The sequence below is a fragment of the Ursus arctos genome, unplaced genomic scaffold (genome assembly GCF_023065955.2).
Source record: "Ursus arctos isolate Adak ecotype North America unplaced genomic scaffold, UrsArc2.0 scaffold_33, whole genome shotgun sequence".
Classification (NCBI taxonomy): domain Eukaryota; kingdom Metazoa; phylum Chordata; class Mammalia; order Carnivora; family Ursidae; genus Ursus; species Ursus arctos.
Window position 1 is genome coordinate 23,445,333 of NW_026623019.1, and position 26,982 is coordinate 23,472,314.

Genomic DNA, 26,982 nt, shown 5'->3' on the forward strand with positions numbered 1-26,982 from the left:
CTAGTCTTAAGGCTTTGAATCCATCTAAATGCTGGCTTTGTCTAAATCTGGTTGCGGGTGGAGACCTCCTTTCTGAACTCGGGACTTCTGTGGCCAGCCATCGTCTCAGGAGCTGCTCATGGATGTCTGTTTGCCATCTTATACTTAGCACATCCAGAACAGTGCCCAAGCCATCCCCCGGGGGCCGTCATCTTCCCAGGGTCTAACCCATCTCAATAAATCTGTGAGACCTCGTGACTCCTCTCCTCACTCTTACCCCCTGTCCAACTCCTTATCAGCTCTACCTTCAAAATATTTCTAGAATCCCACTGCTTTGTTCCCCCTCCGCTGCTGCTCCCCTGACCCAGGCCTCCCTGATGTCTCTCCTAGACTCCTCCCCCAGATACACTGTCTGCCCACAGCCTTCATACTTGTGGTTCTCTCTCTCTTTCTGGAATGTTCTTCTCATTTCCTTCAGGTCCTTCCTTAGACATCACCTCTGGGAGGCGTTCCCTGACCATTTATCAACTTGTGGTGCTTACTCCCACTTGACTGGCCCTGTCCTCTTGGCTGACTTTCCTCTTTTCAAAGGCCTCATCACTAGCAGACTGCTACATATTCCCTCGTCGCTGCTGTTGGTTGTCTCCTTCCTCCACTCGTTGGTGGCAAGAACCATTGTCCATTCAGTCCACTTGTCTTAAGATAACTCATGATAATAAATGTTTGTTGAATAAATGAGTGAAAGAATGACTGTCCCAGGTTGAATCTGGGGGACAGCAAGGTCCAGGGCTCTATGATGGGAAGCATTCCACTGAAAGTGAAATTCTCAGTGGTCCAGATGTTTCTACATGTGCAGCTGTGTTACATCCTATAGACAAAACACTGAAGCACCAGGCAGAAGTATTTATCCTTTTGCCCAGAAGCGTGATGACGCAGTGGAATCTGGAATCTCTCCTAACCCCTCGTTGTCAGTTCTGACCACTCTGTCATGCCATTACAGCTCTGACACTCGGGAAGGGACTGAGTGATTTTAGTCTGGCTGTTGAGCCTATGTGGGGAGGCAACATGTTCCATGGGAAGAGGTCCTTGACCTCTTCAATCGAGAGCAGTGGCCTCTGAGCCCATCCCCTTCCTTATTCAAGTCTTGCCCTTTGACAGATCATTCTCTCCATGACTGCCAGGGTTATCTTCATAAAATATATGTTTACATCATCAGATGGTAAACTCTGTCTTTAAGGCATCATGTGTGCAATGCCATCCATGTTCTGGGTGACCCAATAAAATCAGCTCTGAGCCCAAAGGAAGACCCTTGACCCAAGTTGATGATCTACACCGGGAGTTCACTTCCGGTCCAGGACCAGTAGTAAATGACTGAGCATCTGGGTTTGGGGCTCTGGTTCCTGCTCTTCTTCTCCTTGTCATCCACCCACCATAGTGCTGCTTTGCTGGCCACACTGGGGGTTATCAGGAGGGGACCTGCTTGCCCGTGGGAGCCTCCTCCTTCCCCAGGCCCCTGGTTTCAGTGAAGATTGGGGTTTCCCCCTGCGGGAGAATTGGAATTGCACTTTGTCCATGGTCTGGCATCACCACCTGGCAGCACTGATTAGAACCTCTGTTGCTTTAGGTTAAATTGGGGTGTGGGGAGGAACTAGACTTTGTTGAACATCTGGGAGAACAACTGGATGGCTGAGTTCTAGACCCATTGCTAGGGCCAATACAAAGGCCTTATGAGACCCTGGACCACCGACGCCCAGTTTTCTGGAAGTTTATGAAGGATCATGAGTGTCAGGAAGGGGAGAGGGAATGTACTCGGATGGCCTTCTGATTATGTCCGTGATGCAGGCTTTCTGACTGATTCTTGACTAGTGTTTCTGTTGCTCCATTTCCTGTCTGTATGACCTGAAGATTCCTGATTCCTCTGTACTTGAGGGATGGGGATCATAATACCTACATGATGTTGTAATGGGGAGGATATAGTAAGACGCCTGGTCCATAGGAAGAGCGCAGTGAATGCTAGCCCTCCCCAGAATACTGCACACAGTAGGTCTTCAATCTAAACATGTTTAGTCAATGGATTGATTCCCTGGGTCTACGACAGCCAAGCGGTGATTATACCTGGAGGTGTTTGGGAAGGCTTGGGAAGTAGATAAGGCGTGACTCCTGCACACTCCTTCTCTCTCATTGCCTCCCCTCCCAGTGCACGATTCCACCAGCCCCTGGGATCTCTCTTAAGCTTCTGACCTCTCTTATTGCTCGCAGTCCTTCACATAAAGGCATCTGTCCATTATCCTTCACTGCTCAGGACCCTACAAATGGGTAGATTTTTGAAGACAGAGATCTAGGGCTCAGAGGTGTGGCTCTATTGGTTTGCCATATGTAGCCAGCCCTGCCCTGAGCAATTCCAGAGGGGCACTAGTCAGGGTGCAGTGCAATGCCTCATCCCTGCCTGGGACTGTTACAAGGGATGGAGGCTTTGTGCCAGCCTCTATGTAGGAATAAACACTTGCAAGACGAGAAGCTTCTGCTCAAAGAGTTTATAATCTAGCTGCAGACAAAGCTCAGTGAAAAGATCGTTACAATACATGGCTGTACTCAAGACCTGCAAAGAGTTTCATGTGAGCAGAGAGGAGAAAATGTAGTCTGATCTGGAGTGCTCAGGGGGGGCATCCTGGAGGAGGTGACTTTTGAGTAGCAAAGGATAGATAGGAAAAGCCGGGGGAAAGATGAATATTGGCAGAGACCCAGGGTAAAGACACAGAGGCAAGACAGCCCAGTTTGAGCATGGGGCTACTAATTACTGTCTCCATTGCTAAGGCACATGACGAGAGAAAGAGACTAGGAGAGAAGACCCGGAAAGTAAGTTGAGGCCAAGACCTAGGTTAGGAAATTGGGACGTAAGGCAGTGCGATGGAGCCCTCAGTTGGTTTTGAGTAGCGATGGGGAAGAAGAGGACAGGTGGCATTTTGGAAAGTGCTCTCCAGCTGCAGTATAAGGGATGGAGGGGAGAAGGCAAGAGGAGGGGAGGCTCCAGGGTATGGCCAAGGCGCCAGCTGTCTTAAGAGCTGGAGGGGCCTGGACCGGGGCAGCGGTCTTGCCCTTTCCAGCTACATTGGTCCAGCAACAGATTGTTCACTATTTGCAAAGAAGCAATGAACTCTGAGTTTATAGACAGCACAGACTCCTCCCATGTTCATACCAAGTCAAAGAATTTTTGTAAAGGGGGTAAAATAAGGGAGTCACACCAGACCCCAATATCCTTCAATCATCACACTTCCCGACCTTTCTGGGTAACTTGCTTAAGTCCTCCATCCTTCTCTGCCTGTTTGCTAGAAACACCTGACATTTCCGGAGGGGAAGTGAGAAAAATAGTTACTGTTAGAAGCTGTAAAGTGTTACAGAATGCAAAGGGTTTTTTGTTGTTTGTGCCCATTACAGAAAGGGAAGCCTTCCCGAAGATGATTCTTATCATTCCTTGCGTTGAAAAAACCCAAGGAGGAATAGTTAACTGCTAACGGAGGAAGGGATGCCTCTTTTCATACGATTTGCAACCCAGTCTAGACTTGATTCTTGCTAACGGCAGAACCAACCCTCTCACTCAAAGCGTCTTAGTTAACAGTGATTCCGTTGGTTGGATTAACAGGTCAGCCCGCCACGCACACTTAGCCTTTGAAAGTACATTTTCTCATATTATAATAATTTCAAAAACGATCTGAGAAATTGGCCCTCGTGGACAGGACTTTCATCTTCCCTCCCATCTGATCGATCGAATGCAGTTTTCCTAAGCAAAAGCTGTATTTATTTCTAAATCATTTAAAAAGAAACGAGTGGAAATTTCATTTTAAGCCAAACACTTTTTTTTTTCTTTTACAGTCCATTCCTTCTTCATGCGTCTTTATTTTCCCCACCAGCATCTTTCGCTTTCGTGCTTTAAGGAAGGAGTGTTCTCCTGTCTGAGTCTTTATAACGTGGAGGCCTACAAGCAGTTATAAAGAGCGGGTTTAGATGATATATATTAAAAATGATAAATCATTTGCCAGCCTTCCATAACATTTTATTTTCTCTGGATCCTTATGTCTTTCTGACGCATGTACCTGGGCTGATTAATGCCCCATCTCCCCCGTTACGCTTTAATCCGGGGCCCGTGTTTCATTCGCCTGCCAGTGGTGATAGCCAATAAATTAATCATGCAGCCGCACAGCCCTTGCCATGCAGACTGCTGCCAGCGTGAAACTGCCCATCACAAAGCAGGCAATTCTGAGCCTCCATTTAGCCGGTACCCTCAAGACTCCCATCGTTCCGCAATTGGAGCTGCAAACGCTCATTTCTTCATAGGCATGGGCTGGGAAAATGAGGGAAGGCTAATTAATGCATTCAAGGGATCCTACTGAATCAGCAAGCCCCTTAAAGGCACAACAGACACAAACAGGCAGCTGCAGCCTTTCGGGATTCAAAACACCAACAAAAGAGCTAGTTAAATATTTGAATAGCTAAAGTATATGTCTATTAATGCCCATGCAAATTGCTAACATAGGCTGTCCTCCCATCTCCAGAGGAGTCAAAGTCATTGAAATCCCAAAGCCTTTCATCCTGTCAAACAGGCCATTGAAGAGCAGGACATTTACATCTCCACAACAGGCCCGTCCTACTTGAGCTGAGGGTAGTCATGCCCGGGTGCTTGAGAGGACGTTAGGGCACGCATTCAGCCTGGCCTCCGGTGATGCAGGTCTGACTTGCTGACAGTTAAGGCCACTGTTGGCCCATCCCTGTATTCGATTGGTGTGTTACGATTGCAAATGTCTTGAACAAAAATGTACCATCGGGGGAGTCGGTACCGAGCTCTGAAACTGGCTTGATCCAAGGACTGAACTCTGGGACCAGGATCCACCTTTTGGCTCTCTTCCCTTGGATTGGCTCGACTTTGGAAACAGACTTTTCTCTCGTGGTTGTAGCCAGGATGACTTCTTCGATCCACTCCTGACGCTTCGTCCTTCCAGACGCGCATTCAGCAGGAAAGAGAACACAGCGCTTACACCAACCATAGTCTACGCATCCCAGGCTTGGTTTTGACCAGACTGCCCGCCAGTTCTCCCTCCCTGTGGGCAGGGAGTGGAATTGCCGATTTTTTATGCCCGAGCCGTTGGTACCATCTTGAATCACGCTGCTGTCGGGGATGGGTGGGTAACCAAATGAAAATCATTACCAGTTGAGGAGGAGGAAGCACATACAGGTGGCGATCTCAGCAGCAACAAGGATAAACAAACCAAACAAGCAAGCGAACGAGGAATACGCTGCCCGGGTCACTATAACCAAGTATCACAGATCTGTTGGCTTAAACAATTTATTTCCTCACAGTTCTGGGGTGTAGAAGTCCAAGATCAGGTGCAGCCAATGAAGATCCTGGTGAGGCCCTCTTCCTGGCTTACAGACGGCCGCCTGCTCACCGTGTCCTGACCCGGCCTTTCCTCTGTGGTTTGCAGAGAAAGCAAGCTCTGGGGTCTTTTCTTAAAAGGACATGAGCCCTATAAGGTTAGCTCCCCACTTTTATGACCTCATCTAACCTTAGTTACCTCCTTAAAAGCCCAAATGCAGCCACATTACGGGTTCGGCCTTCAACACATGAATTTTGGTGGTACACCATTCACTCCGGAACACAAATGAAAACGATAATCCCCAGCTATACATCTCTAATCAATCGTGTTTAGGTGGGCTCTTGGCCATCAGGAGTCAACTGTTTTTATGGATTTATAGCCTGAGAGTAAATGCACCTTGTTAGTTTCTAATGCATACAGTGGAGAACACCCAGCCATGCACCCAATCATTTTGAATCTATTCAATGAGCACGAATGTAGGGACCTTCTTGGTTCCTGGAGATTGACATTTAGTTATGATTCTAAACCTACGAGAAAGTGTGAGAATCACCAGACAGGAGAACTTGTACCTTTTTGGAACTCAGCTTTTAGATGTGAAAAATTATCAACTCCACAAAAAAGAGAGGCCTGAGCCCATAGAATCAGACCTCTGGATATTTTTGATAATGGTAATGTGACCCAGCTTAATCACCCATGTATCCCATCAGACCTGGTTCCAAATGATCTTTGACTATTCCAAATAATAAAATTTCGCCTCAAATAATGAAGATTTCCACTGTTGGTAGACTCTACTATGTTAATTCCAAATAATTTCCCAAGACAAGCCCCGAAAATGTGACAAAGAACAGTGTGTTTGGAGCAAAGGCATGGCCTTCTATGGGGATTGCTTATGAGGTCACAACTCATTTCACAATATGAGTTACACTGAGTGTAAAAAAATGTTTGGCATTACTTTACCATTAATATTTATGCGTTACGTACTTATGTACACACCTGTATATGCTTTCGGGGGTGCTTCTGTGGGCAGGTACTCTCTTACACATACTGGAATCCTTTTCTAAAATAAAAGGCCCACATGTTTATAGATAGGACTGCCTCTTAATAAGGTGCACTTGGAACTTCACTCTTGTATCAGTCAGAATAGTCTAGGTTCGGTTGCAGAAACAAATAACCCTTAAAACAGAAAAGATCATGTCTCCTTATCCTGCCTATACAACGCAGGTTGGCAGGAGGTCTTTCTTTATCTTAGCTTCTTAGAAACCCAGAACTTTATGATGCTACCACCTAAACATGAGGCTTCATGGTTCACTGAGGCAGAAGGAAATAGAAGTGGAAAACCAAGCCCTGACTATTAAATCTTCTGCCTGAAAGTGGTATGGGTCATTTTTACCATGTTTTCATTGGCAAAAGCAAACAACATGGATTGGTGGGGAGAGGAGGGTCTCATCCTCCACTGGGCCAGGAAGGACAGGTGAGAAATGCAGGGAATGACCCAGTGAATAACCCAGTGAATAACCTGAACCCATGTGATACCAAATTTGGCTCTTGATCGAAGCACGCAATGGTGAGAAGTTGGAATTCGTTCATTTATTCATTCCACAAATCTTTATGGAGCACCCAAAATATTCCAGACGCTCTACTCAATGCCATAGATGGCGAGACAAGATACAAGTATTTGTTGCGTATAAAGAACTCACAGTCTGGGGAGAGGTTACAACAAGTAAGTGGATAATTAAAATTCACAGCGAGATGAGCTGTGACGGGGAAAGAACAGCGTGTTTTGGAAATACAGAGGACGGTAGTCAACGGTGATGAATGTTCCTACTGTTGTCTAGCTCTTGCTGTACAACACTGTCTCTGCTCTATTTGGGGGGACATCTCGTGCCCTATTTTTAAATCCTTCTAGTTGGACCCGATCAGCAGTGGAGCTATTTATTAATCTACCCACCACGCGGAAAGTGCTCTGCTTGACGCTGTCGTAACTGTTATGAGGCCCTAATGGAAGAGGGAGAAGAACTGAATAAGAGTTTTCAACTCGGAGTGCTCAAACGCTGATAGGAGAAATAAGATCATGTCAATAATTAATACACTGGAGAACGTGCTTTTTCTTGGGAGATGAGCAACCTCAGGGTCAATGGGGTATTTCTGATTTGGGGAATGAGGAAGCGGTTCCTGACGGAGTGAATTTTAAGGTGGATTTTGCTACGTGAGTGGAGTTTCGTGATCAAAAATACAGCTTGCTCGTTACATTTCAGGTAGAAGAAAATGGCCGGCACAAAGACACAAAATTTGGAAGCAACCACGATTATTTTATTCTATTCTGCATTACAAACCCAGCATTTATCACACTGTCTTGCACCTATCAGGTGGTCAAAGGAGTGTTTCCAAATGAGTGAATGGATAAATAGGAAAATTCAAGGTATATTCATTTCAAGAATGCAAACTAACAGTTTATACTAGAATCTGGGGGGTCTTCAGTGGTGTCTTAATTGATAAAGCTGGGGCCTGGTCATGGGGCCAGGACAAGGTTCTGAATGCCATGGAGGAGTTTGGCCTTTCTTATTTCCTTACCTGTTTATATAATTCCAGAGTGTTTAGGGAGGGCTCACACACATCAGCTCACACCATCCGATCCTAAAGCAGCCCTGTCAGGTGACCAGGGCAGAATTTTGCTCCGAGGAGGGACTCTTGGAGAGACCCAGTCACTGTGGAGTGCCTGTCAGGAAATGGTGGGCCTAAGACTCAAACCCAAGACTCGGAGTCCAACCCCAGTTCCTGTCCATACTGCATGGCCCTCAGTTGTGGGGCCAGAACAGCATTCTTTGGTTTGGGGAGCAGCAGAAATGACAACATCAGAGCTGATTCTTATGACGTATTGGAGAAACAGAAGGAAGGGCACTGGCAGCCAGGACCCTGGTGACAAGAATCTTGGAATACCATGGGGCAGGACTGAACTCCCCTGGCGACAGTGAGTGTAGACAGGCTAAGGTTTCTTTTTAACAGAGGTAAAAGGTTTGGGGATCAATTCCACCTCTGCTGGCCCATGATCCAGGCTCGTGTTTCTCAGTCTTAGCACCACTGAGGGTTTAGGCCTTAAAGCGTCATTGTGGGGGCCCGTCCTGTGCATCACTGGCTGTTCAGCAACCTCTCTGACCTCTACCTGTAACATGTCAGGCACAAACCCCACACCTAACCCCCCCACTGTGATGACCCCCGATGTCTCTAGACATTGTTGACCTTCCCCTGGGAGGCAAAATCGTCCCCATATGACAACCACTGACCTAACCAGACAATTTGGATTCATTTCCAGAAAAGCAGTGGCTCTTAAAGAGTCATTGGGCATTCGGTGGGAATACACTAAAGAAAGAAATCCAGTTCCATCATATGGGTTTGGGTTTCTTCCACTGGCAGTGTGCGGCCACCCCCAGTGATACCGAGGGGGGTGGGGTGTGACCGACATTCCATCCTAAACAATGGGTTTTCATTTTGTTCTATTTATGGTCATTTTATTCAATTATTTTTATTCAACAACCAGCTTTCTAAGTGTATATAATCCTATTACGTTCTATTCCATTATGGAAGCTTCCTCATAGAAGATCACACAGTAATAAAATTAAGCTATCGTATGGGCCTTACCCATTTCCTGACCTTGGCTAGATTCGAGAGTGTGGAGGTGGGTGGAAGGATGGGAAGGGAGACAGTGGGTCACTGAAAAGAAAGCCAAAGGTGCCGAAGGATGACTTGACCAGGTCATCACGTTCCCAGATCAAAGGGAAGAATTTGAGTACAGTTAAAAATGGAGACTATCTGGGCGCCTGGGTGGCTCAGTCGGTTAAGCGTCTGCCTTTGGCTCAGGTCATGATCTCAGGGTCCTGGGATCGAGTCCCACATCAGACTTCCTGCTCAGCAGGGAGTCTGCTTCTCCCTCTCCCTCTGCCCGCCTCTCTCCCTGCTTGTGCACTCTCTCTGTCAAATAAATAAATAAAATCTTAAAAAAAAGAGAGAGAGAGAGGAGAATATCCTATATTGGAATCATGGTTGGAAATGCTACCGCCCTCTTTCTCCCTCCCAAATTCCGTAACACAGCCACAGAAAAATGGCTGCAGGTGCTTTGTATTAGCTGTAGCAAGGGTTCGCTTAGAGGAACTAAAAGGAAAAAAAAAGAATTTGCATGTTACACGCATATAAATATAAATCATGTAAGCTAAATATGAATGTGACTAAATATGCAGCAGACACAGTGAAGGCATTTCCAAATGCATTTAACATGGCGGCACATGCCGCGGACGGAAGAGTGGAGAGCGGAGCCTGCCTTCCTTTTGGCCTCACTTGGCAACTGGGCACCACTGACAGGTCCGAGCAAGTCAGCCAAGGTCTGAGTCATTGTTTAGGTTCTCCATGGAAACGAAAGCTCATGGGAATTTGACAGAAGGTGTTTGCCAGACTCCACGGGTTTGTCATACTCTTTGAGGGCCCCTAATATCACTCGTAAGATGATTCCCTGATTTTCAGCCAGCTTCCCTCCCAAACACTTGCTCTGAGTGCTTAGGAACGTTGCTGTGCATGAAGAGGAGGATTTGGGGTGAATCTCAGTCAGTCATTCACCCAACAGTTAGACTGCGTTAACAGGGAAATTTGGGGTGTGTGCTACCAGACGTCACCTGTGGTCACGTGGGGGGAAAAGGCGTATAGGGCATCTTGAGCTCTCCCTGGGGCTGTCCTCCAGAAAGGCCAAGCTTTGATGTAACTCTCATGTCTGGCAACTCTTCTTGGTAAACAGAGGTTGCCCCTGCCTTTCTCAGATCTCCCAGCTTGGAAACTAATTATTAGGCATTCCAGGTTCCATTTTTTTACTGGCCCAGGGAAGGCTAAGACCGCCTTTGTGAAAGAAAAGCCTTTAGAATTTGCAATAGATTAAAAAAAAAAAAAAAAAGCCAACCGTTTGTACAGTTTAATTGTGAATGACTAAGATGTGGACCAAGTTAATTTTCTTGGAAATAGTCCACATGTTCTAAATGAAAGAGGGAGGTCGTCGGCCTTTTTTCCGCCTCCAAGTGAAGTGTTTGAAATATGGGATTGGGACATTTTGCCACATTCCAATCAAGTCTGTTATCTATTGCCACCTGAGGCTTCTGAACTTTAAGTCTGTAGGATTTAAAGGTTTAGTCTGCTTTAATGTTTTAATGCAGCAACCGAAGCTGACCAATTTTCCCTAATTAAAGTAATATCTAATCTCCCGTAAGTTTCCTGGCATATAGCAAGTATTCAATAAGGACTGTTTTCTAAAATTGCTTTTGCACAGCCAGGCCCTTCTCTCAAGACAGGAATATAGTGACCCAAAAGCATCTGAGCATTATTTAGCAGGAGAAAATCTAGGCCAGTTGACTGAGTGCTTTTCTTTAAATTGCACATGATCTCACATTCCCAAAATACCCATGCTCGGGGAAGCTATATAAGGCCATGTTGCAATCTGTTCTCAGTCATATGTGCCTAATGATTAGTACTCTAGACTGCTTGAGCTTGAATGGTCCTTCAATGCCTTTTCTCAACCTCTGTCTTCATGGCGTAGGAAGCAGAGCCTATGAGGGGGAAGTGACTCACCCAAGGTCATGCGGTTCATTTCTTGCAGTGTTTAGGGAGAACTCCCCCACCTGACATCTAGTCCAACATTTTTATTCCACACTCCTGCCTGGAATGCCTGGGTTCTCAGTATCACTCACCTTTACTTTATTTTTTTAAAGATTTTATTTATTTATTTGCCAGAGAGGGAGAGAGAGAGAGCACAAGCAGGGGGAGTGGCAGGCAAAGGGAGGGCAGGCTCCCCACTGAGCAAGGAGCCCAATGCGGGGCTCGATCCCAGGATTCTGGGATCATGATCTGAGCCGAGAGCAGACGCTTAACTGACTGAGCCACCCAGGCGTCCCTCACTCACCTTTAAATTCTGTCCTCAGTGAGGTTCCATTGGAGTGCCACAAATGAATCAGGGGGTAGCAAATATATTTGCAAAACACAGCGGTTTGTATGTTGAATGTATAATTTGCATATTGTCATCTTCATTAGACTTGCTGAACTTATTATTATGTTTTTAAAAAAATGTTTTCATTTGTTTGACAAGTATTTCTCCAGGGTCTGTGCCAGGCCCTTTACATAGACAGGATCCCCGTGGCAAATGCTGTTGGTGTTGCACCCATACCCGCTCGGCGTCCACCATCTGTGCTTGCCCACCGTGTCCTGCTGTAAGCGCCCACGACTCTTGCCTTGGTGCTTTCTGCATACCAGAAGCCCTTGGCCAGTGGCAGATGGCAGATGGCAGTTGGAGGGTAAACGACCCGGCTCCTTCACCGCCTGGGTGGGATGACTCTGAGGTGCACTGACCACCATCTCCCAGGGACCCCCGGGATTTCAACTCCAGTTGCACGCAGTTCACCCCCTTGGATAAGACATCCGTTGCCATCCTCCTTCCCCGCCTGCACTGGGGTCTTTGGGTCAGCGTCTGCTTTGGGGGGGCCTCGTCTAAGATAGCCACCGACTTCTGGCGAAAGCAGGGAGGTTGGGATCTGGCTGAGGGTGCAGGGTTGACCTGAAACCTGAGGGCTGAGCAGTGGGTAGGCGGGAAGAGAGCCCAGAAGAGGACTCAGGGAGGAGGCAAGAAAATGTGCAAAGCGAGCAGGGCCAGGAAAGAGGCGAGCGTGGCAGCTTCAGAGGGGATGGCCGAGGCCACGGCACGCGGGGCTCTGTAGCGAGGGGCAGAAGTTTATACTAAACCCAAGAAAGCACTAGACGAGGTTAAGTGGGGGGATGCGGGTGTCTGATTTCTACTTGAAAATGATTACTGTGGAAACTCCACGGAGAAGAGATCGGGGGTGGGGGGTGGGGGTGGAGCAGGACACGTGGGGGGCCGGGGGGGAGTCCAGCTGAGAGAGAGTGGATGGTTCTCAGCACCCAGACTCAACTGGAGGCAGGGAACATAACTACACAGAACCCGAATGCCGAATCCTATGCCTTCACATCTTTGTCTCTAAAACTATTTAAGTTTCAGGGGCGCCTGGGTGGCTCAGTTGCCTAAGCGTCTGCCTTTGGCTCAGGTCATGATCCGAAGGCACAGGTCATGATCCCAGGGTCTGGGATCGAGTCCTGCATCAGGGTCCTTGCTCACCAGGGAGCCTGCTTCTCCCTCTGCCTGCCTCTCTCTCTCTTTCTCTCTTTCTCTGACAAATAAATAAATAAAATCTAAAAAAAAAAAAAAACTATTTAAATTTCAGTGTTTCTCGGCATTTTGCAGTGAGGAACCCTTTGAAACTCTAGTGAAATCTGTGGATTTTTGATCTAGAAAGATGCAAATGTTGAATTTGTGACGCAGGATTGGGAAGTCATGGAGACATTCATAACACCACAAATATATAGATGTATTTTTCTTTGTCTATTACAATAGTTAGCAAAGGCTCCCTACCGTAGTAACTAAGTCCCGAAGTGGGTAATGGTTCAGATACAATAGTTTATCTCTTGCATCTGGATGACAGTTGGAGAATTAACAGCTTCATTGGGTGTCAGGGAGAATAATTCCGTTTCTACACTGCCTATACTTGCAAAACAATACAAATTAGCAGAGAACTTCTCTGCTATCTTCATGTCCTAACTTCCAAGTTTGCTGTAAGCATTGTATACAGTGTGGACAAATAGGAAGGGGTAAGAGCGTGGAGTGACATACACCGGAGGTCTTGACAGGCTGGCCTGGAAGTGATACCCATCCCTCTCTCATCTCCCATTGGTGACAATTTAATGCCATGACCACAATCAACCTCAAGGAAGTTCGGAACATGTAGCCTAGCTGTGGGCCCAGGAAATAAAGCTTTCAGAGGACAATTAGCACTTGTAGCCACAATACCACACATAAATATTTTTTTTACATTTGTCACACTGGAGGTGTTTAATGCTACGATATGATAAGTCACTTCGGAGATTTGAAGGAAGGGAAACGGATGGAGCCCACGAGGATTGGGCAGGAGGACCCTTTACATGATGTCCAGAACCCGTGAATTAAAAACAAACCCTCTTCCTAGCCTGTGCAGATGGGACTTAGACAAAGCCTGTGTCTTTAAGTGAAAGATTAAGATTAAATTGAAGTAGAATCTTGGCCACAGACTCCACAGTTCTGTGCTCTGAAGAGCTGGAATTCATTTGAAATAAACTCTTACTCACTCCGATTATGTGTCAGTTGGAAAGGGAGATGATCGTATTGTCAACAAAGTGATTCTTTGCTTTCACTTCCCCTCCCCTCCGACGACCAGTCCTCCTGGTTCTTTGGGGTGACAGGCACTCGGCTACTCAATCGTTCACTTACTGAGTGTCTACTCTGGGCTCAACGCTGTCTGGTTCACACTTTGCCTGGAGGGGAAAGGCAGCTCCGAGGCTCCTCATTCATGGGTCCTTTAGGGAGTGGGTGTGGCCACAGGAAGTTGGAGGTGAAGTACATTCTGTCAGTGATCTTATTTCCCCATTTGCTCCCTTTACACTGTTAGAGATGCTTTTTTGGGGGGTGGAGGGTTGTGAGTCTTGCTTTAAGATACAAAGAAATTACATTGGAAAACAGCGAATTTTAATTTCTCCCAAGTTAAAAGCTGATTTTTCTCCTAACATACTGAAACGATTTTTCTGAAACTTAGAAAGAGGAAAAAAAAAAAAGAAAGAAAAAAAGAAATCCAGAAACTGCATTGTCTGGAGATCAGAACCGTTCTGACAATCAGAAGTAGAGTCTGTGTGAGTCAGCACCCAAGGGGAAGATCGGGTTTCTTCCACCTTGCCTTTTCACATTCCTGCCCGTGACTCTCTCGCCTGTATCCTAAATACTCCTTTCCAGCCCCCTACCTTTTAGCTGTTTCCTTTGAGAGACATTTGAAAAGCAATCTTTATTACCATTGATTTTGGATCTCCTCTTAGAGTTATTAATGTGTTAATGCGTTATTTTTTTTCTACATTCTCCTTCTCTGGTCAAGGAAGATTGAACTTTCTCCAATATGAGAAGGATTTCATTGGTTAATTTCGCAATTTAGAGTCCTTGTCAGTCTAGATCGCGGAAAGAGAAGTTCCTTTAAGCTCACTGCAGCTACATTTGCTTTTGAAGGGGCCCTTTATTTTGCAGTGAATAAAGTGTCTCTTCTTAAACAGAAAATAAAAGAATGCTTGGCAGGACTCTACTCCCAATGGGTGAAACATCACAGGAAATTGAGAAATTGTTTCTTTTTGGCCTTGTGGGAGAATTTTGCTGGTGAAATTTAGTATTAAGGTCTTAAGACTACTGCTTGAATCCATCAAGAGAGACCCATCGAACCAGGGACAGCTTCCAGGGGAGGAGGAGGGGAGAGGACCAATGTGACCTTGCTATATCTGGTCTCTTACATTTTCCAAGAAATCTGGGCAATGGCCAAGAAGATTCTATTCTCTCTTTCATAATAATTATGTCACTGTTAAAGAGAACTTAGACATATTTTAGCAATTTAGAATTTAACTTGTCAAGAGTTAGCTGCAGTTGGACGCCCTTTCATTTGTGCCTGTAAAAGAGGGTGTTTTATTTGCCCAACAAGAAATGCGTCCCAGGTACGGCATCCAGCTTGCGTTCTCCCGTTAGACTGTAAGCTCTAGTGCTTGGGCCTTAAGCCTGTGTCCCGAGCTCCAGACCTAAGGTCCAAACCCTGGATGCTTCTCCACAGAGACGCCTTATCTGGGATTTGTGCCCCACACCTATGTTCTTAGATTAGTCACTCAGCTGAGTTCTGAGTTCCTGCAGAACTCTGGGCGGCAGCATTATATGTCCTATTGTCCAAACCCCAAAACCTTCTTTGTTCACCCCCATATTCCCCTCAACGTGCAATCACTTGCCAAATCCTACTGATTCCCCTAAATATGCCTGATAGCCATCTCCTGCTCCTGTGCCCCCTCCCTAGGACCCGGTTCAGGCCACAGCTCTTTCATGGCTTGATGACTCTAGAAGCTTCCTTTAATGGGTCTCTTGCCCTCAGTCTCTCCTTCTCACCATCCTGTTTCTATCCTACGGCAAAAGTGAATTTTCCACAATTCGGCTTGATCGTGTTACTGCTTGGCCCAAGGGTGTTTCCTTTTGTTTTGTTTTGTTTAGAACTTACCTGCAATTTTCATTCTAAAACCCAAACTCTCGGCCTGGCCCTTGCTTCTCTTTCTCAGTTTCCTACCCTTTCCAGATGTCTCACCCCCTTGAAACATACGGAGCTCCCCACTCTAGCTATAAGTGGACAGTGATAGTATCCCTCGCTGCTTTTCCCTACTTTTCGGCTAATTCTAATCTGTTACCCAGAAGCCAGAGAACTCTTCTTGCCCACCTCCCCTAGATTGGATTACATGCTCCTCCTCTGAGTCCTCATGCACCCTGGACACACTTCTCAGATAGCTAATCCTTAAGTTCAGCCCCCTGAGGGCAGGCCCAAAGGAGGGCACTCATTTTTCTTTGAATTCTCCACTATACCTGTGTTGACCAAGAAAGAACGGAAGAACTGAAATAAAACACAAGCATTCGGGAGAGGGTCTTAGAATTGTAATTTGGGGAGCACAGACTCAGGTAGCAACCCCAACTGTGCCCCACTGAGGAGTACAAGCTGGGGTCTTTATTTGCAGATGGCAGAAGTGTTAGGAAACATACTCGAGTTGGTTTTCCAAAAGTTATGGTTGGAAGATGTAATGACATTTGTTTTCTGAGTACGTGATGTCAATTACTAGGAAAACATCTTTTGCAGACTGTCCAGTTTTTATCCAGAATGTGGATTCGGCAGCCCTGTGTTGTCGTAAACATCTTTGCTTGGTTCAATAACTCTTTGTAGTTCCTGTTTCAAAAAACAGGATGAGGTTTTCGTCCCCAGATGGAATCTGTCGTGTTCCGAGGTTTTACACAGGTTCACACCTGTTGAATCAACAAGTGAGAATGAATGACTACATGTAGTGCTTTTCTATATAGAAAATTGAATCCTGACTGTACCGTGGTCAACCTTGGCTAATTTGGGCTAAGCATTTCGGAAGATCGGAAAGGCAACTGTGAAAGAAATGAAAAAGCCCAGATTTGCGTCTCCTCAGTTACTACGTGCTGTGACCTTTGCTAAGTCTGTCAGCCCCTGTGAGTCTCAGTTCCTTGCCAATGAACAGAGGATGGTGTGTTAGAGGGTCTGGCTGAGGACGAAGGGAGAAGGGTCTTGCATGGGGGAGTCATTTGGTGAATTAATACATCTGGACAGGTCAGAGGGGCTCTGACCCTCTTCATATCTGTGTTCTCCTTGCACGCCCAACGCCAGCCAAGCAGACATGGGGTATGAGGCGTTTCGCGTGGCAAAGGTGGGAGGGGAGTATTTGCTATTTCTGTTCAGTTAGGTGGAGATGCACCAATGGCAGGATGGAAGTAGAAAATGGTTTCACCCTTTGATTTCCCGCTGACTGAAGTGTGAAAATACACTCCTACCTTCTCACACACTGTTGGTAAAAGTCAGACCGGATATGGTGGCAAAGCAGTTGAGTTACATGGGTTGGGTACCTTAATATTTTTCATCCCTTTGGACTCCGGAATTCCATTTCTAGGATTTATGTTGAAGGAATGATTTTTGAAAGTGGGGGTGGATGTACCTAAAATGTAGACAGATGTCCCTTTGCAGTTATGTTTATTATAATGATTGACAATAATCGGAAATGTAGAGTCGGTGAGGGATTGTGTCCTTCGGTGGGTTCTCTGGAAGATAGGAACAATTTTGAAAAAAAATATTCAAGTGAAAAGGAAGTCTTAAAAAATTCATTCTACTATTTAATGAAAACTATGTACCTCAAACAAATAAAAAAAAAACAAAAATTGATCAGTAAGAAATACGCTCCGTTTTCAAAAGGACTAGTGGTAACTGAGAAAGCCACAGGCACAGCCCTGCCTCCCTAGACTAAGGGCGCAGTGAATGAGGGTCACTGTCTTCTGTGCAAAGGGATCTTTATTTGGCATTGGACAGAGGCCAGACCTTAGATCCTGTCTTCTAAAACCTGGAAGGAAGCTTTCAGAGGAATATCAATCAGAAGTAAAAACCGCCTTAGAGTCTGGCTCCAGAGCCAAAGTTATAGGCTACCAGGGGAAGGTGAACTTATACTGGAAAAAAAGAGTAATCCTGATGACAACTTTGCGAGGCATTTTTGAGCACGCGAAGAGTTTTCATATACATTCTTTCACATAAATTGGCTTCTTCTACACAACTTTCCATCTCCACTGCCTGCAAAAATCACTGTAGATCTGAAGATCTGCGAAACAGTTACGTATTTGGGCTTCCTACCCTTTATCCGCCTCTTATCCTGGGGTTTCCCTGCTGGGTAGAGTTCACTTTGAACCCAGTGGAAATTTCGTAGAGGGGAAGAGTCAGGCTCAGGAAACAAATAGGCACTTCACTGTGGCTTTATTCCCTGGAGGACCTCCAACCGTTTGTCAGATCTTTATTTACACGTGCTTGGTGGAGCTTTGTGTTACTAGAGGCACAGAGCCACTGTGAACTGCCCATCGCCACACAGCAAGTCAGTGCTAGAATCCGTGTAGAATCAAGATCCCTTTTTTTCTTCCTGAATCCCCATCTAGCCCAAGCGTCAGTTCTCCCATGGGATTACATGTTCTTTTTTTTTCTTACTGTCTGTCTCTGCTTCACAAAAGATCTGTTTTCTCTTATTTTCCCACATTGCTGCGGTTGAGAACCGTAGTGCATTTGTCAAATGCGTTGTGTATTTTCACCCCTAGAGCTTAGTTAGATGATTCGATACTTAGGAAGAAGAAAGGAAGAGAGAGAGAAAACCGCTCAGAGCCATTAACTCTGGGTTTTGACCATTTTTCTCGAAGACAGGCTACTGTATCTTATCTGAGTCGAACGTCCATGTTCTCAGGATGGGAAATAAATCTTTACACAAAAATTCAAGCATGAGTTTCCAGGTGTTTGAGAGGAAGCTTTGGTCCCCAATAGAGCTTTTTCAGAGAGTCTGTTATTTCACTGAGGACACTGCTGAATACCCTTGGTTTACGCTTCTTTTTCGAAGTTTATTTTATGTTTTGTTGTGGTTTTCAGATTTCTCATGGTTTGGATTTGGGAAAGTAAAATCAAGACAAGGTGTTGGTAAGTAGTTACTCCTTCTTTGGATAAGTAACGAGTTTGTGTTGCTTGATTCGGATGCAACTCCTTAGCCCCTCTTCATACTTGTTGGCCCCTTGATTAATTTTCTGTGTTCCTTGTTTCTGATTTGCTGAAGAAAGAGGACTAGGATTTTTCCAGAAGAGGCATTACTTTCACTAACTGAGTTCAGTAAATGGTTTGGTATTTTTGAAGTTGAAATGTTTTTATCCTAGGAGGAATGCCAGCTGTTGTTCCAGGTCTAGGTAGTTGCTGGGCTTTTAAGAAGGTTCAGGAAATAAAACACAAGGGCACTAAAACTCCACATACAGCAAAGCTGGCTTCAAGTCAAGGCTGGACAAGTGGGGATCTTAACTTCTTCCATTGGCCGAGATGTAATACATTTCTGAATTGGTGAATCAGCTGTTCATTTATGACCATTTCTCTTTCAAAACGAGACCAACGTCCAGACGCTCTGATTTGTACTTGATTGCATTCTGCTCCTTGCATTCAGACTGTGCGCTGACAATCGCAGAGTTTGTAGCTTACCAAATGAGCGCACATAATGCGGCTCATCACTGGGATTGAAATCAGGTGTGATCTCCCGAGACCCCCAATTTGTTCAGGACTTTCTGTGGGTACGGCGACAATGAACAGGAATCCATTAGGAAGCACAAAAAGACAAACCGTCTTACATCCTGCATGTGTGTTTCCAAATCTGGCCATCCTGGGCATCTGTCGGTTATATTTTTGTATATTTTGGTAGCAAGGTCGGTTACAGGTTAAATTGCAACGTACGGGAAATGCACCAGTGTCACTGAGTCTTCCGGTCCTGAGCCATCTGCCCCATATGTGTTCATCCCCTCCGTGCAAGGAACTTTGTTTCCTTTCCTTTTTTGAGCCTGATATCAGTAACTGACCCTTAAGTAGCCCCATGAATTCCAAGGTAAAAGCTCTTAACTAGCAAAGCGAAAATAGACATGTGGCCAAATTGGAACATTTAAACTCAACCAGCTCAGGATTTGTGGGCGACTCCCCCAGGGGCACGTTTCAGATACAACTGATCACGGTCACTTTGCCAAGATCCTGGAGAGTGCCCTGCTGGGAAATCGGAAATGTGCCCCGTGTTAAGGCTTTGTATTCTGTATGTGTAGGGGGTGGGGAGAGGGGGCAGGAGGCAGAAGGAGCAGGGTAATAAACTCTCCCACAACAGCGCTGTGAGATGGGGTCTTCTCGCCACTAAACAGAAGATCGCTGTAACCACGTCATCACGTTCCAGGCCAGTTTTCCCTGCTGAGAGGTGCGCATTCTTGGAAAACATCAAACACGGGGCTTCACCCTTTCAGGCCACAGCAGAGAGAATTCTTCTTCAGAATTGGGCTTTGAGCCGCGGTCAATCAGAGGCGCTGCTGCTTTAAAATGGAGGCTTTATTATTATTCGGGTCTGGTGAGGCCAACAGGTCAGAGAGAGACTGCCATGGAAAAGACAGTGTGTTACTCACCGTTCCTGAGAGAAGAGGGCAGCCACAGCCCAGTGGGGGGACCCCAGAGGGAGCACCGGGGTCGGTCAGGAGGCAGGGGGAGTGAGGGGAGGACGCTGGGCCACAGAGCCTTTTGGTGGTTTCCGTGGGGGGAACGGGCGAGGCAGGGTACGCAGGTTTCGGATGGGCTGGCTTGAGTAACTTAGGCAGGCTCTGGGCCAGCCAGGCTGTCCTCGGTGGCCTGGTGCCTGGCTCTGGGGTGATAGGGCAGGCGGAGAGTGGCCCGGACTAGGACAGCCTGGTAGATAGGGCAGACGGGCATTGGTTGGCTTGTATAGGGAAGCTCCACTCTCTGGCAAGTTCTTTACCATCTCGAGGAGCTGGCTGTCTCTGGGAAGGGCAGTTCCTTCAGGGTCAGTGAGGGCCCGGATGCTGAAGCATCAGAAACAGAAAATAAAAGGCATGGTCGATACAGCGGCTCAAGAACCCTAGTCTCTCGCCTTACCTTAAAGACATCGTTGGTCTTGAGAGAAGGAAAACTCTTTTCCCAGATGACCTTCAGCAGTTCTTACTGTGGGAAAACAAATGTGAGGCTTAGCAATGTCTGCAGGTCTTGGGGCGCCTGGGTGACGCAGTCGGTTGAGCATCTGACTCTTGGTTTCAGCTCAGGTTGTGATCTCAGGACTGTGAGATCGAGCCCCGCAGGGGGCTCCATGCTCACCTAGGGGTCTGCTTAGGATTCTCTCCCTCTCTCCCCCTTCCTCTCCCTCTGCTCCCCCTCCCCCCACTGCTCGCGCTCTCTCTCTAAAATAAATAAGTCTTAAAAAAAAATGTCTGTAAGTCAGATGTGCAGAACACATTACCAAGCAGCTCTGTTGAAAGAAAAATGCCTCTTTGCACCTGAGACAAATTAAAATAAAAACGGGCTAAAAATGTTTCCAGGCAGAGCTCATATTTGTCAGCTCAGTAATTAGAACTATCGCCCCCCAAACTTAGCAAGTTGCACATACCCAGCAATTTAAAACTTTTTATTAATGTTAGAAGACGTTTTTTTCAAACCCTCCTATGAATTTCTTATAACACGCTGTGATGTGCCCCTGACTCTTCGTCTGTCTGTCTTTTTGTGGTGTCTCCTCTAGCTGGTGCAGAGACGCACAGTGACACATCCGTGGTAGGCGCAGACAGCCTGCTGTCAAATTATATAGACATTCATTGTCCCTGCTGAGAGCTTTTCCCCCTTCCCAACTTCGCTGCGCTCCATTAGATCAAAATGTTCATAGAAAAATGGGCTGAATCCCTGCCACCTTGCCAGCCGTATCAGTCTTGCAGGATTTAGAACACCGATGATGAAGAAAACGGCACTTGAATTAATGTTCCACTTGATAAATCGCTAAGGTTTATGCGTTGCTAAGATTTGTCAACAGGACCTTCTGGCAAAGTGAAAAGGCTTTTGAAGAATGACCTTTATGCTTAACTTTTTAGCGCCCCCCCACCCCGTCCCCAAGCAGAAAGCCCATTCCCTTGGGCTTTGTTACCTCAGAGTTGGGGGTTTTACTCTGAGAAACCAAGGGAAGGAAAGAGTGTCCTTTGGTGGACTGAAGAAAAGCTGTGATTCTGCAAGTAAGCGCTCTACTGCGTCCCTGGCAGAGGAATCAGAGCCTGAATTCCTGGAGGAATCTCAGCATTGTCTTGTAGATATCAGCTTGCTCCGCAGTGATTAAATGCTGTAGGAATGTTGATAGCCTGACCTGGGCCAGGGGAGAGTCGCAGAAGAAAGCAACTGGGATCAGCGCATTCTAATTATTGCCAGGGCTCCAGAAGCAAATATCGCCGGCCTTCTGACAACAGGCGCAGTATTTGCACATGACAGCTCCTGCTTTTCTGGGGGGAAACGTTGAGAAATGTGCCACCTTGATTGCACCCCCCTTGGGGAGCAGAGGCAGTAGCATGCTTTGGGAACCTCGAAGGGTGGGGGGGAGGGGAACAGCTGCGCCAGGAATACAGCAAGGGGCCAGGGGTGGGAAGGTTTTATTGGCAAGATGCAGAAACCCTAACATAACACATTTCCATTTTCCATCTCTGGGTTTAAGCTCTGGGTGATCTAGGCCTGTCAGGAAGCAAATCATAAAACAGGGATGGTTAAGGATATTGGAAAGAACTTGTCTTTATAGCTATTCTTGGCAGAATTTCCACTCTTTATGCATGCCGGTGAGCTAGGCACAGGACGAGAGCAACCAGCGAGCTTGCTTGTGCTTTGAGTGTTCTGCAGACTCTAACTTGGCTGTGTGAGGACTTGTCTGCAGAATTAAGCCAGAGTGTATCATTAAAGGCAACTGAAATGCACATCCCCTTGAGAAGACGCTTTAAAAATTACCTATAATAGCAGTTGGCTGCCTCCTGCATAGTTTGCTTAAGATGTAGCTAGCTGGGGAAGGTCCACTGTTATCACTGCAAACTGTGATAATCCCCTTTGGAGGGGGAAAATGCATCTTGGAGGTCAGCATGGATTACCAGTATCTTTCATAGGGGGTTCAAGAATGTATGCCACAATGACTTTTGTCTTTAGAATCGCGGTGCCTCTCCCTGAAATCGTTAATTAACTGAGAGGGAGAGGGTAGAGAAGGATGGAGGTGTGGAAACACGCAATCTGGGTGAGTGAATGAAAGCACAGTCCCTTCCTCAGCAGGTAGCAATTCAGGCTTTTTTTGGTACAGGGTTGCCTTGACTGATACTCGATTCTGTCTTTTGCTTTTCCTCCTTACCTTTCCCTCCGATGATTCTCTTGGCCTGTGCCAGCGGCTGTGGCCTGCAGTCTGCTTCCGTGGGACCCTGCATCCACTCAGCACACTGCAGAAACACGTGTAATATATGTCTGGGGGGGGTGTTAATGTCTCACGTATAGAGTGTGTATCATGAGCCAGCGAGACCTTAATTGTTTTGAAGCTTTCACATAGACCTTTGTCATTGTGCGTCTGGTTTTGTTTGCAGACAGGATGGGTTTAGTGGTCAATAGATAAATTGTTTAGACAAGACACAGGACACGGTGTTTATGGGCATACACGTTTTTAGACTCGAGACTAGAAAGTTTAAGTCTTGTGTGAAAAATGCAATGGTTATTGCGTTAGTATAAAGACATCCATGGAATGATCTACAGATAAGATTAGGGCTAAAGGCAAAGCAGGAACTTTGGCATGGGCTTGATCTGTTATTGTCATGAAAGTATTTTGTAGGCAAGAGTGGTGTTGCAGCTATCCAGGTATGCAGAGAGAGAAATAGCCATAGGACCACCCAATGTAGTTTTAGTCCGCCAGCTGTAAGCTTATTTAGTAATACCTAATGGTAATTCATACTCATGAAACACCTTTAAATTTGTCATACACTTCCCTATCACGAGTCTCAAAACAACAAGCAGATATTCCTTTGCACATTTTACAAATATAAGTGGACGTAGAGGTATAAAAAAGGTAAGTGACTTGTCCAAAGAGTGGAGAAAGCCACTCAGATCTTTGAACTGCTAGTACACCTTTCAGTATATGGGGGCACAGGGATCCCGCATTCACGCTGCGAGTTTCAATGAGCGAGGGTTCCAAAGATGTTCAGAGAACAGAGAGCAAAGCTGCATATTAACTTTCCAGAGAAGGAAGTCAAGACATTGGAACCTTCGCACATTGTTAGTGGGAATAGAAAATGGCGCAGCCACTTTGGAAAACAGTTTGGCAGTTCCTCAAAATGTTAAACAGAAAACTACCACATGACTGGGCAATTCTGCCCAGGAGAAATGAAAACGTATGTCCAGGCAAAAACTTGTACACAGATGTTCATAGCAGCATTATTCGTAAGAGTCAAAATGTGGAAATGCCCAGAGGTCCCTCAACGGATGAATGGGTCTACAGAACGTAGCATATCCATACAATGGGATCTTACTTGGCAACAAAAAGGGATAAAGTAATGACACATGCCGCAACATGAATGAAGCTTAAAAGTGGGCTAAGTGAAAGCAATCTGTTCCAAAAGATCACATATTATATGACTGCATGTATGTGAAATGTCCAGAATAAATCCATAGAGACAGCAAAGCAATCCATAGAGACGGAAAGTAAATTCGTAGATGCCTGGGGCTGGGAGTGGGGAGCCAGGGGAGTGGCTGCTAATTGGGGTGATCCAAATGTCCTAAAATCACATTATAGTGATGGCTGCACAACTTTCTGAATATACTGAACACCACTGAGTTGTACACTTTAAAAGGGTGAACTTTATGTATGTGAATTATAGCTCAACGAGGACATTACAAAGTTACAAGAGAATATGTATTTTTGTCCAACTCTAGGCCCAGCTTCAGTTATCAGCAATGACGATGACTCTGCCAGCCCACTCCACCACATCTCCAATGGGAGTAACACCCCATCATCTTCAGAGGGAGGCCCCGATGCCGTCATTATTGGAATGACCAAGATCCCTGTCATTGAAAATCCCCAGTACTTTGGCATCACTAACAGTCAGCTCAAGCCAGACACATGTAAGTACAGCTGTTTATACTTACTGGCCTGTTTGCTGCGTAGTGATATCACTCAGCGTGTTTATCAGAGTGCCTGACGAGGATGACTGAGGGGAGGGGGGCAGTGAAATGTCTGAGGATTCATGGGGCTTTGGGCCTATGGAATGGATCCTTTAGTTTGCTGCTTATGGAATTCTCAGGGCGTGTGTCCTGCTGGGCTTGGAACTGTGGGCAGATACCGACTTCTCTTGGGATCCGTTTTCCAAAACCATTTGTCACCATGAAGTTGGAATCAAGGCATGCTTATCTTGAAAAAGATAGAGACAGAAACCAGAAGTATCATTAGACTGTATATTTATCAGTTACAAAAGACAGATGATTGGGGGTTTTAAATTTGATTTATTGAAAGTCATTAAAAAATATAGTGCTGGTGGTCAGGAAGGTGCTGTGTTGCACACAGTGGTATCAATTCAGGTAGATCTGTATTCTTTGTTCAGCCCTTATTCCCTGTATGAGATTTGTTGTCATGACACAGTAGCAAAGAGACATCACAACAGATGATGTGCGTATTAAGTGCAGTGACCTATACTACTCAGAACCAGATTAACCTATTAGCCTCTGTTGAGAAGCTTGGGATTTCTCTCAGAGACTCTTATCCTATCTTTAAAGCCACCGCTCAAATATAAAAAATGGAGCACGGCCTTATGGAAAACAAAAAATAAAAACAACAGTGGACAAACAGGCTTATGCCATTGGAAGTGCAGACCTTTCTTCATACGTGAGTAAGGGACCATGAGCGCTGGAACATCAGGTGGCTTAGGTCCCATGGGTTCACCTGACACTGATGACTGTGCATCTTCGGTCTCTTTCACATGTTCTTACTCCTTAAACACTGTTCTCCTGCCTTGCCGCAGAAGTAAGGTGGGACAATTGCAAAGTTAGATTTGGGGGACTGACTTTCCACTAAGAACTCATAGGATAAAGGGGTTAGCAATGAGTATCTTTTCATATATAAGGAAACACCTGTAATTTTCTTCTATTCATTCAAATTTACCCCAAGGTACGGTGAATATTGGATTTGAATGTAATCATTAGGAAGAAAAGTATTATGAGCTTGTAATGTGTGAGACTGGACCCCACCACAGATTTCAGTTGAATATGCAATATGACAAGATAAATAGAATAGCATATATGAGGAATGTTGAGCTTCTTGAAATAAAAAGTTATTGTTTGAAATCAAGGTATTATTAATCCTAATATTGTCCTTATTGTGTGAACAAGATGCATGGAGGCACTGCTTAAAATGTGCATTCTTTGTAGAGATAAACATCCTCCAAAGGTCCTTGAAATGCCCTACATGCCTAAGTCAAATATTGAATAAAGCCACGCAGGGTACTAGGATGGGAGAATCTGTCATCATTTTGATTGTGCTCCCTAGAAAGAGTCTCTTGACAGCCCTGTCACCATCAGTAGCAGGCTATGTGACAAACTTCAGCTAGCCCAAGCTGTATTATAGTTAAGGTGGACGAAAATCAACCTGTCCCCGAAGTTTTTTCTCCTTTGTCAATGGGGAGATACAAAGTTGACTAACCAAGTAGCATCAGTCCGACATCCAACAAGAGAAAATGAACCAACGTGCAAGAAAGCAAACAAACAAATGAAAACCAAAAAGAAAGTGGACTAAGTGGCTGCCGAGTCTATAGTTCTATCTGGAAGTGCTTTTGGCCCTTAGACATCTCACAGACACTTTGTCAAGGTGGTTTCCTTAATCTAGAGTCCATGGAGATTTTTTCAAAGGTTTTTCAGTACATTTTGTTTATTTAGGAGAGTTTTGTGTTTGTGGCTCAGCCACTCTATGCCCCCCCCCCCCCCCCACTTTAGAAGGCATGGGAAGCAAATTTAGGAGACTTGTAGCCTCCTCTCAGTTTTTGTCCTCCACCAGAGGGCTCTAGACCGTTGATTCTCCATTTGGCTGTCCCTTCCTTATAAAGTCTTGGCGGGTCCCTTCTACCCAGTGGTCCTTACCCGGCTCGGTGTTCTCAGTCACTCACAGCATCTTACATCAGAAGAAATTTTCTTTCTTCCAGGCATCAAGCCATATGCTCTTTCCTAATTTTAAGAACACTTAACATCACACATCTTCCATGAGTCTTTTTCAAAGAAATGGGAATGAAGGAGCAGTTTGCTTCTTTCCTTCTCTTTGTTCTTTCTTAAATGTCATTCTTTATCCCATATTTTTTCCTTTATCTTCAATGTATCTGTTGCCTCTTGTTAAGTCCTGAGTCTGACCACTCTTGTGTATGAGTTTCTGTAGTCTTATTTAGGTTAGACTGTAAGTTCCTCGAGAGTAGGAACTCTATCTGTTGAACTATTCTTTCATAGCAAAGGACATGATGTACCTTTGCTGTTGGCCAGATGTTGACCAGATGTGGTTATGTATTACTGAAATATTAATTACCAATAGACTTATAACAAGTTAAGATGAACCATAGCCTTTTTCATTAGCTCTCCTCCTGTTAAAC

At 45.5% G+C, this 26,982-nt stretch overlaps 1 protein-coding gene across 3 annotated transcripts in view; it reads left to right on the forward strand.

Moving 5' to 3' along the window:
* The window catches only part of NTRK2 (neurotrophic receptor tyrosine kinase 2), a 319,588-nt gene that overhangs the window by 157,276 nt on the left and 135,330 nt on the right, over nt 1-26,982 (forward strand). For all 3 annotated transcript variants that reach the window (XM_044391113.3, XM_057305572.1, XM_057305573.1), the window contains one exon: nt 24,293-24,481. In XM_044391113.3, the coding sequence (XP_044247048.2) occupies nt 24,293-24,481 (189 nt within the window). The remainder of the gene's footprint in view (nt 1-24,292; nt 24,482-26,982) is intronic.